This window comes from Palaemon carinicauda, chromosome 37 (assembly GCF_036898095.1).
Source record: "Palaemon carinicauda isolate YSFRI2023 chromosome 37, ASM3689809v2, whole genome shotgun sequence".
Taxonomy (NCBI): domain Eukaryota; kingdom Metazoa; phylum Arthropoda; class Malacostraca; order Decapoda; family Palaemonidae; genus Palaemon; species Palaemon carinicauda.
Window position 1 is genome coordinate 44,595,840 of NC_090761.1, and position 12,146 is coordinate 44,607,985.

Below are 12,146 nucleotides of genomic sequence, written 5' to 3' on the forward strand. Positions count from 1 at the left end.
ACCAAGAAATTTGTCTGAATAATTATCTTGGAAAAATTAAAATTGATCAGGAAAATTCAGGAACTTTTGTTTTCTTGAAAGAATGGGAACCCTGATGTAATGGTTTCAGACAAAGTACGTGGGTGTAACAAACTTGCGTTTATTTGTCAATGATATTTTGCACAAGAGTAAAGAGTTCATTGACATGCGTTATTTCACAACCACTCAAATAGACAGTGAAATATGAAATACAATGCTTAATTGAGATTCACCTTTTATGGCAACCGACTACTATGCTATTTTCGTTCACTTTCTCTCTCACTCTGTCGTCTCACGTAGTTAAAGTACAGATATAATGCAAGTCTTAATGTATTTCGTTTTTAATCTAGCATGATTTTTTTTGACAGGATTTGTGTCATCGTTATTAAATTGGGATTTTTTAAAAAACATTCACTGATAATCGTACCAGAAGTATTGTAGTTTTTCTAGAACTTTCTTATATCCTTATTTAGAAATTTAATCTGAGATTATTTGGATATGTATTCATTACATAAAACATTTCAATCCGAAGAAATATTACAATGAAGCTTCTTAAGGAATAAAATTGCAAATTTGCAAGAGCGACATTGTTGTTTGGATACATCTGGCAATTTATTGGTCTTTATTATTGACCTGTGGAGTGGCACTGTTTGTTATGATGCGAAGGTTACAAATGGTGAAAGTTTTTCCGTCTGGTTTGTTATCTTGCATAATAGTTTGAATGGTAGCTTTTATGTCCCATTTGAATTATGTTTGTTATACGAACATTATTTTAATTATGAGGTAATTTTTTTTTATGCTTCTTTGGATCGCAGTATGAACTTATTTTGATAAGATTGCAACAGTGTTTTGACTGCCATTTCAAGTTAAATGGGAGAAAGTAGGGGCAACCCATAGAATCAGAGGTTAAAAGATTGACCTTAATTTTAACAGTCTTTGGAGAAAGCATTTGCCTCATATCTATATAGAGATAGTGTGTATTTTTATGAAGTCAGAGTATTAGGAAGCTTCAACCTTTTTTTTTAATGTCTCCCAACCTCCCCCTTTTTTTGTCTAGTGGACTTCCTCTTTCATTCATCTACTTTTCTCTCACAATACAATCGTACCGTGACACTGTTGAGTACAGTACATCAGCCATCATTTCACTAGTTGGCTAACTAAGATGAAGTGTGTAATTAGGTCGGTTCGCCGCCGGATGTCATTCATTATGTAATATGTAGCGCATAATTATTGTTGTAAGTATATGTTTCACTGTGGGTACGGCAATAACGTCGTCTTTATAATTTATGAAAGCGATTAAGGTTGTTAAAACTGTAACATACTTATAGCTTTTTTTTTTTTTTGCCAGAAGTTAAAGTATTGGGTGTAATAACGTAATTCGAGGGTTATTTAAAGCTAATAACATTTTTCTTTTTTAATCCTCAGATCTTCGCTGCTCAAGACTCGTGCAAACAGCGTAACAAGTGACTACTTCAGTGACTCTGGTGAACCTAACCTAGGTATCCCGTCACTCATACAAGACCACGAATTTATCATCCACTTCGATGACGTCGATGATTATTTAAGTTCAAGGACAACAAGTCGAGCAGCATCAAGGAGCAGCAATTTTCATTGCGATTCTTCGCGAGCTTCACCCGTTTCGGAGTTATCCCTGGAAACTGAGAGCGGCAAAAGCCGTTTTCTTTGGTTGAGTGATACCGAGAGTGGTCGTTTTCTGTTGAATGCGCCAGAGAGAGAAAACAGATTCTCGTCAGAGAAATTGGATGGGAAACTAAAGAGAACCGCATCCAAAGCCAAGCTAAGTGCCAAAAAGGACTTTATTAACCTAGTACCTGAGACTAGATTAAGTAATGTGAAGTCCCGCCGTGGATCATCTTCATCCACAAATTCTACAGCTTGTACACCACCTTCTCTCCAGCACTCTCATTTTCAGAGCACAACTATAAAACAAGTTTTCAGTTCCAATTTGGAATCTCCTCCTCTTAGTCTTTCTCCTCATTCTTTTGAATTTTCTCGTTCTTTTTCACAACTCGGTGCCAAATTCTGCCGCGGGTCCGACCCAGCGGCACCATGGCATCATTCAAATAAGTCTCAACAAGCATTAACCCATACAGTTGACGACATACGCATTGCAACCATGGACCATGAGAAAGGTAATTAACTCGATTATGATTTTACTCTTATTATTGATTTTATTTATTAATTATACATTTATTTATGGGCAGTAAAGATTTATGATGATACCTTATTGTGAATAATGTTAAAATACTTATTTCACAAGTATTTGACATGTTTATTTGAATGATCGATATTAAATTTATTTAGAAGTTTTTATCTTCTGAACTCATCAAATATATTCAGGAGAAGTAAAGATTTATGGTGATACTAAGTTGTGAATAATGTTGAAATACTTATTTCATAAACATTTGTATAGATATGATAAGATTGAGGGGTAAAATATGAACTTTTAAAATTTCAATCTTAAAAAACTTATTAGATTTACAAGCATTCATGTTATCAAATGAATTTTCCTAGACTATGTAATCAATACATAAATGTATCGTCAGGAACTCATCAGATTTATATGGGCTCGTGTCATTAAATGATATCATTTTGGAGATCATTTACTCAGTATATCATATTGGGAATCATATATTCCATATATCATTTTGGAGATCATTTATTCAACATAGTAATTTGGAGATCTTCTGTTCAATATATCCTTTTGGAGATCTTTCATTTAATATATTAGTTTGGAAATCATTTATTTAATATATCATATTGAAGATCATTCATTCAATGTATCATTTTGGAGATCATTTACTCATTATATTATATTGGAGATCATTTATTCAATATATAGTTTTTGAGATAATTTATTCAATATATCATTTTGGTGATCATTTATTCAATATATCTTTTTTTTGAGATAATTTATTCAGAATATCATTATGGATATCATATTTTCCATATATTATTTTGGAGATCATTTATTCAACATATCAATGTTTCGTCACAGGCTATTTAACTGCGGGAGGGTTGGGACCCTTGAGTTTCTCGTTGTCTTCGCTTTCGGGGTCGTCTAGCCCAGCGCTAGAGTCGCTTAGCCCTGCGAGGACACCAGCAGACCTTCACACCAACTCTCTCAACAGACGCAAATCAAAGTAAGTAACATAATCTATTTATCTATCTAGACGAGGAGTTTGCGATACAGGTTCCGATTTCGTAGCCTGATTACATTTGTTTCTTAAACTGCATTGTCTTGGTTAGAGAAAATTTCGATTTTTATCTGTCCATCTGTTTGTAAATGTAATACTGCTTGAACTAATTGAGTTCCAGGTAGCTAAGAAAGCCTTTAAGTTACAAGGTACAGTTTCAGAGCATCTGTAGTTTTTAGTTTTCCATAATTCTGATGCTTATGAAAACGTGCGAGGTTGCTCTCATAGGAGGCGTTCAGGAAATGATTTAATGGCAATTTGCGGGTTACTTTCTCTGATTTTCCCATGAAAGTTTTGTTGGCATAGGCACGGCCGAACTCTTCGATAGTGAAAGTAAAGAATTTTCCACACTACTTTTTATGATCTCAAGTTGGCCGATGAGGTGGCATATCATTTTTTTCTGATCTGCCTTCTGTATGTAAACCAATCTGCAAAGGTTATTTTTTTTTTTTCCAAATGCCATAACTGTTGAACAGAAGATTTACTTTTGTCATGCATACTCCAATGTTGAAGTCAATGTTCTATTATTTTAGAAGTGTAATCAGAGGCCAGTTCAAATAGAAGAGTTTTATTATGGAAGGGGGCTCGTAGAGCATGCTAAAGTTCGTAATTAATTGTTGGTGTTTCCGTAAACTTTCTCATCGTAATGTTTGAGATGTGAATTTGAGCTTTCAAACTGTTCAGCACAACGAGAGAGAGAGAGAGAGAGAGAGAGAGAGAGAGAGAGAGAGAGAGAGAGAGAGAGAGAGAGAGAGAGAGAGAGAGAGAGAGATTTTTCCCCATTTAGGATTTCCGCTTATGGTTAATGAATAGACTTGTGTCTGCTTTCTCATTATTATAGTGACCACAGTTGTCTGACGAAGACGTGTCTTTGACCTGAGTATATCTTCCGTTATTCCTGTGTAGTTAGTTAACCTTGCTACGTGCCTGAACACAATTCGATCTTACTGTGAATCTTATTTACTTGGTTATGAAATCAAAAGTAGACATCTAATTACTGTATAATATTAAATAACTTCTTTCCTAATAATTAGCTAGTTTTAACCCTCACTCTCTACCACGTTCGTATATTGCTAATTGTAATCAAGTTTTGCAAACTCAAAATCAAGGGGTTGTTGGGTTTGGAAACTAATTGGTTTTCATTGTACAAATTTGCTGAGTGCTAAGCTAACTCTAGAAACAATGACGTCAGCTAGGCTATCATTATCACTGCTTAAGTTGTCAAGATTATGAAGGGATAAGATTTTTTTTTTTTCATTAATTATCGGGCCGTTCGATTCTGTCTGCTATCGTATGTCACCGTATGACGTTAATTTGTTTTTAACTTGGTTCAATTACGTTATGTTATTGCAATTATTAATAGAGCATATTTTCCGACAAAGATATCGCTGTTATTAGCCTTAGCCTGACTAGGAGAAGATTATATATATATGTATATATATATATATATATATATATATATATATATATATATATATATATATATATATATATATATATATATCACATGTATAGTGAACGTATTTCGGAAGTATTTCACCAATCTTCTGGTTTTTTTTAAAAGTAGTTACTTAGTTTTGATTCTACTGCTTATTCTACTTTTGCTCCGATTGTACTCTTCAGATCTTGAATAAAATACTTGTAATGATGATGTCGGTGACTTTCTCGGGGGCGACAGATATGCTGTTAACGGGTAGAATAATTTGTTCAATATTAAAGTTAGTACATGTCTTTACTAATGTTTGAGTAGATTTCTATAATTGTTGTTATATGACATATACTCTTGCATATATTCTGTCTTTGCCACTATACAGAATAACTTTAAGAGGTAGACCTTCTCCAAGGAGCATGAGATAACAGGAAAAAGATAAGGAATATTCCAGTCAAAATTTTTTTAGTTATTTAACCAACTTTTCTGGATTCATCCTATTTTGAAGGCTGAAAAATTATATGGTAATAGTATTAGATTAAAAACTTTCTGTTTTCAACTATATTGACACTAGAAAAGTTTTGATCTGCCTATTCGTAATCTTTTTCCTGTAATTTTAAGGTCTTCTGTTTGAGCAGTCTTTTTTCAGTTCTGAGCTCTGCGAAATAACGTCTGTAATTCCCTCTGTTTAGAATATTACAAGATACATTGGAGTTTTTCAAACCTTTCGTGGTTCATTTTTAGAATTTATTTGAGTTGGCTCTTCATTCATTGCTAATGCTTATTTAGTTGATGAGTATATGTTAAATACTTTCTTATAGTTTTCTTTGAATAGTTTCTGTTAATAGTAATTCTCTCTCTCTCTCTCTCTCTCTCTCTCTCTCTCTCTCTCTCTCTCTCTCTCTCTCTCTCTCTCTCTCTCTCTCTCTCATGTACCTGAATGATAAAAACAATTTACACTACTTCTTTAATGTCTTGCTTTCCAATTGTTCTTGTACAAGTAGTACAAGGATTATTTACTCTATATCTTAGTGAAAGTAACATCAATGGCAACCAACCTAATTATGTAATGAATCGTAATGTTGATTTTACTACTTGGCTTAACTAGAACAGTTTTATTTGCAACTGCATTTTCGTTTGCTTCTCTTGTGGACTGATGCAATCAGACCTTTCCCTGTGAAGTTACATTTGCATTTTTATTGTGACCCTTAATTACTGAGATATTGTCTAAATGAGTAATAACGCACTTATTAGCTAAAGCTTATATATACTTCTGTAGTGTTTTATTTATCCATATCGTTAGATTATGAAGGTCGACAATAAACATAATTATTATTCTTGTAAAGGTCCTACACATTGATGTAAAATGTGAGATTTAATGCCATAAAGAATGGTAACAATATAATGCACATAGATGTTTTCTCTTCTCGTTGTGAAATTAAGAACATGGAATGTAATTTCCTTCTAACCTTCTCTCCAGGCTATGGATTAGATCTTCTTCTGCTATAAAATCAAGAGGGTTTTAATTTTCACTAGTATTGAGGGTGAGTTGGCTGTCTAACCACAACAATGAATTTAATGTAAATGAGCTTTTAATTATATAAATGAGTATTTTGCGGTCATGAGTGTCGTACAAGTTTTCTTGTAGTTGTTAATCTTAAGTATTTAGTATTCCGTTTAATAAATACTCGTGTGGAAACCGATTTAATTTTGAAAGAAATATTTTTGTATTTAAATTAGTTTTTTTTTTTTTTTTTTTTACCAGAAATCTTATAATAGTGCAGTGCTGGCCTTTCTAAACTCTTAGAATAGCGCTTGTCATTTAAATTTATTGAAATGAATGGTTAACCTTGATGAGGTGTCCTAAGTAAGGATTCCAAATTTGAGTTTTGTTTGGATTAATTCCTGTGACTTCTCCATACCTTATTGAATAAATAAGAAATAGCTCTTATATTTCAATCCATCTGTCAGTATATATATATATATATATATATATATATATATATATATATATATATACATATATATATATATATGTATATATATACATATATATATATATATATATATATATATATATATATATATATAAAATAGATAGATAGATAGATACGGCCCCTTACGTGACGTGTGGCAGCTGGGCGAACTTCCGGTTAGGTGGTGGTTTAAGTGAAACGGGATGACTGAAAATATCACCGTCACCATGATTATCATCATGTGACGTGGTTTGGTCTTAGTAAGACACACGGGGAATTCCTTTTTTTCTAGTCTTAAATGCTAGTCCATTTAATTGAAGGCCTTAGTTTTTTATGTGAGGGTGAAACTATATGGCTTTAATGTGAAGGGAATAAAAGTGTCATTTTTATGTAGTCTTGTGATGGAAATGTAACTGGGGAGTCTGTGTGTAATTAAGATAATCTTTGTTTATATATCTGTTTTTGTGTATAATAGTTTTGCAGATCATGTTTTTGTGAGAGGTAATAATTCTCCCGATTTAAATGCAAGAAAGGTGCTGTTTTGATTTTAGAAGTCAGGCTTTGATGCGGGTTTTAATTGAAGATTTTTTCTATGTTAATGTCAATCAAAGATGTTTTGAAGTTAATGCAGAGGGTCTTCTCCCGTTTCGAGGCAATTGCTAGGATGTATTGAAACTACTCACGTATCAACATTGTCTTGATCGTTAGTTAATATTTTTGGTAAAGGGGTCAAACAAAATTTTCAGAGAAACGTTCTTCACTCAGAGTGAGTGATTCGTAAAATACAAGTTACGTTTGACGTGTGATATACGGCGAGTGCCATTCAATATAACGTAACCCTAGGGATTGCATCGCATCACGTTCTTGGGCCATTGTTGCAACAAACGTGACATTGGTTAAGCTCCATATATGCGTTTTGATGTCATGACGTGCCTGAACTGTGATGTAGCGGATCTAATAGCCAATGAAGATGGAGCCAGCGCGGTACTGTACGTTCGATTCGAAGGCTTTTACGTTTCTGTTTCTTTACTTAATAGATAGGCTTTTTCTGTTTTACAATCTATTATTATTGATATAATAATAATATTGATAATTATTATTATTAATATTATTATTATTGTTATTATTATTACTACTACTACTACTACTACTACTACTACTACTACTACTACTACTACTACTACTAAACTACAACAACCTTAGTTGGAAAAGCAGGATGCTATAAGCCCTAGGGCTCCAACAGGGAAATATAGCCCGGTGAGGAAATGAAATAAGGAAATAAATAAAATACTACAGAAGTAATGTACAAATAAAATAGATTATTTCTAAGAACAGTAGTAATATTAAAACAGATATTTCATATATAAATTATAAAAAGATACCTGTGTCAGACTGTTTAACATAAAAACAATCGTTGCAAGTTTGAACTTTTGAAGTTCCTCCCATTCATCTACCTGATTAGGAAGAGCATTCCACAACTTGGTCACGATCTTTCATGTTGTTTATAACTAAGAAATTTGGTTTGAGTTTATTAAAAACTAAATTTTGGTAATATACATATTATTTTCAGAATACTTGTTTTGTTCATAATTAAGAAATAAACATAATTTCTATCATGGGGCAACACAGTTACGAAAGCAAAATATCAATCGTAACTTAACATATTTGGGCTGATAATTAAACACTATTCTTGTTTTTGTACGAGATTAGAAAGCATGACGAGTGGACAGTTGTCTCAAGTTAACAAGAAAGTAAAATTCCTTGAGCGCAATATGCAGAAGTATAGCCTATTATGATATATAAACATTATATTTTCATGTTTCTTATGTGAGCAACTATTATAGTTTTCATGGAAGCTAAATACAGCCCCCATTTTATAATTTTATTGAAAATTTCCTTACTTTCGTAATTTTCTCATGATTATATAGTTTATATAGTTTATTTAGCGGGAATTCAAGATGATATAGATAGACATTAGTAATTCAATTAAAAAAAGAAAAAAGAATGTCTCTTGAGTTGTGTTACATTATCACTTATAGATTACTTGATGCTTTCTGTTTCGTTTTCCTACTGATTCATTCTTTTGCAATTCATTCGAACAGCTGATATAACTTAGTAGTTAAAAGCTTTGGATATTTCTTGACAGTTTAAGTTACTGCCGTGATACTGAGAAATTGACAGATTGTATGTAAAAGCTGGTATAAAATGTATTTTTGTTGTCTCCAGATTGTTCTAACTTTTAATAAGAGTAAGTGCTTGTTTTACAAATTAATAACTCTTTAGCTGTGTTACATAGGATCATATACATCAAAGCATGGGCTCTTTATGATAAACGATGGAAAAGTATGCATTTATGTATATAATCAACGATATTAATAGCATTGTTCACTATATGAATGATTTCACCATTCGTGAACAAGAGTGACCGGATTTTAGAAACACGTGGGATGTAAATGTGACAGTTTGATGGCGAGATCAAGACTGGGGTCTTAGGGGGCTGCCTCCAAAGTCACCCAAGGTTGGTTTTTGCAAAGAGTGGGTAACATGCATCGAATAAAATGACAGTGCATAAACTGGTAACCTACATTTATTTGAATTTATATTTTCGAAGGTAATTTTCCCTCCTTGTACGAAGGGCAGTTATTTTATAAATTCTAATATCGTATGCAGGTACAGTATGTTGTCCAATCAGACTATGCCTGCATATCCCCCAGGTCTTTGAGGCAATTTAAAAGATTGTATATCAATAAGGGAATCTCCACTCTATAATAGAAAAGTGTCTGGTTATATATATATATATATATATATATATATATATATATATATATATATATATATATATGTATATACACACACATATATATATATACACACATACCCGGTCACGCTCAGTGGCATTGTCAGACTTATAAATAAAAAATTTTCATTTTAAAACATTAAAAATTGCAAATGCGGTTGACAAACGAAACATTACAAAGTAATAGCGTACGAAAAAAAAATAGTAACGCGAATAATATTATGTGAACCATGCCAATTTTATTTTGTAACCGACGCAATTACTGATAAGCTTCTACGAGTATTAGTGAATAAATTTTTTTTTTACCTGGTTTGTATATAGAGTGAACAACGAAGAACCATGACTTCAAAAAGTTTTTTTCCTCCTTTTAATAAAATAATATTAGGTAGAACACAATTATTTCTTAAACTGAACCTATGCTTATTAGAATTTGTCTAGGTAAGTGAATTTTGGTGTTTATTTTTTTAGTGTTATCTGGAGGTAACAAAAAGATTAAAGCTGCGTGCATTCATACTATAAGGGAAGGAAAAGTTAGAATCTATTATTTAGTAAAAATGAAACATTCACAGTTTTTGTTCATGTACTATGGATCTAAATTACAATTTGAGGATCCAAGAATTTCAATAAAGCCATGGAAATTTTTCAAAATACATGGGGCAGTGATATATATATATATATATATATATATATATATATATATATATATATATATATATATATATGTATGTGTGTGTGTGTGTATGTATGTATATAAATATATATAGATATATATACATATATATATATATAGATATATATATACGTATATATATTATATATATATATATATATATATATATATATATATATATATATATATATATATATATATGGATTCTGGAGATCAATCAGAATAGTTAGTACTCGAGGTGCAATTGTTCTTTTTACTATGCAATTCTTGTCCATGCAGTATATTGTATTGTTTAATCAGGTTTTTTTAAGCTTGCAATTTATAACTAATTCTAAAAAATTGTAAAGTGTTTAATAAAAAAAAGCGCGAAGGCCATATCTTTGCAAGGTTCCACTTTTAACTTCAACTAAAAAGAGAAAAGAGAAGACAGGAAGACAAATGTATGGAAATGAAATGACGAGTTGAGTTGCAAAAAGTATTTCCCTAAAAAAACTAACAATATATTTGTGAAAGAAAGTTAAACGTCTTTATAAAAGATGTTGAGGAAACAAATATTGTGTGTACAGGGAGAGCATCACCAAACATACTGTATTTAAAAAAAGAACATAATTTTGCAACAAAATTGTAATATACACGTTTACGACCGGTTTAGTAGTTTACGGTTGTGTAATGGGCGTCAAATATTTCAAGGTAAACAAAGATTTAGACATTATTGTCGCCTGAAGTATTATCCGACATTTGATTTCCAATCTGATGACACATGCAGGATAATTACCATGACGACTGACGGTAACATTTAAAGGTTTTCCGTGTTCATATGAGTGTAGGGCTACTGTGCTAGTATCATATCTGGATCACAAAGAATTTTATCAAAGTTATTATGCTATCGTCAGGTTCACCTATATAAAATTTGGGTTTGTCTTTCAAGTATTGAAACACTACGAGTAATAACCTTATGGAGCTTGCAATTAATGTTATAGATTTTATATTTATTCTAAGACATTTATAAAAAAATTGAGATAAATACACTAGTTCTGCGCAGTGTCTGGTTAAAGTATCCCTCTTTATACGTGAGTATGTTTATCAATCTATTATCGCTCGGAAATCCAACGGTGCAAATTTCAGTGGAGAGAGAGAGAGAGAGAGAGAGAGAGAGAGAGAGAGAGAGAGAGAGAGTTTAGCAAAATATAACCTGTACTTTTTTGTATAAGTGTGTTAGTTTCTTTACCATTATAAATTATCAAATTAATTCGAGTAATTATTGTAGTCTCCCTTGTTACGTAAAAAAAATCCTTTGCACGAATCTTGAGCCACTTAAGCAGCTTACATTGATTAAACAATCTTTATAGTCTTAACTACGTCTTTGTCGCATGCCATGGCATTGAGGGTCAAGGTCGCCTTGTGGGAATTGTAGGAAAGAAGGGAATCAATGAACTACGCAGGCATAAGGTTATTCGTTGGAAGAGAGAGGCCAGTGGCAATGAAAGACGCTAAAGTCGGTGTAAGGTTCCTTTTCACTTTTTCTGGTATTGATTCATTGGACCTAATTGGATAGAACATTCTTTTCCTTATGCGATTTTTCATGGGAAAAGGAGAGTCTTAGATGAAAGTTGGGAGAAAAGGTTTCACATGCAAACTTCTGCTCCGACTTTCCCCCTTTCATCTTCTATTTTGGCCTTCCTGAGAAAGCAGTAGATTTCAAGGAATGAACAAAAAATAGTTATCAAAGTGAAAAGGGAAAAATACACCAGGACTTCAACGCTTTCGTCATGTATGATAGTCTTGCCTGTGATACGATGCGGACGGGAAAAATGACTTCCGTGGCAATTTTGAGATTTCCATCCATTTAAAGCCGGCATTGCTTCTCGTGTTTAACATGGCCTGTCATGTGGGGATTATTTCCCAAAATATTCCTGGTCTTGGCAAACGGTTCTGCAAATCAGGTTTTTAATTCTGTTGAATGCAAACTCAGGGACTCGTTGATTCGTTAATTGTTTTGAGGGGAACAAAACTTTCTTCAGGTAAATATGAAATTATA

At 32.3% G+C, this 12,146-nt stretch overlaps 1 protein-coding gene across 1 annotated transcript in view; it reads left to right on the top strand.

The window, feature by feature from the left end:
• Positions 1-12,146, top strand: part of klar (klarsicht) — a 715,886-nt gene that overhangs the window by 347,485 nt on the left and 356,255 nt on the right. Inside the window, exons 4-5 of the mRNA XM_068361101.1 lie at positions 1,444-2,171; positions 3,038-3,182. Of these exons, the coding sequence (XP_068217202.1) occupies positions 1,444-2,171; positions 3,038-3,182 (873 nt within the window). The remainder of the gene's footprint in view (positions 1-1,443; positions 2,172-3,037; positions 3,183-12,146) is intronic.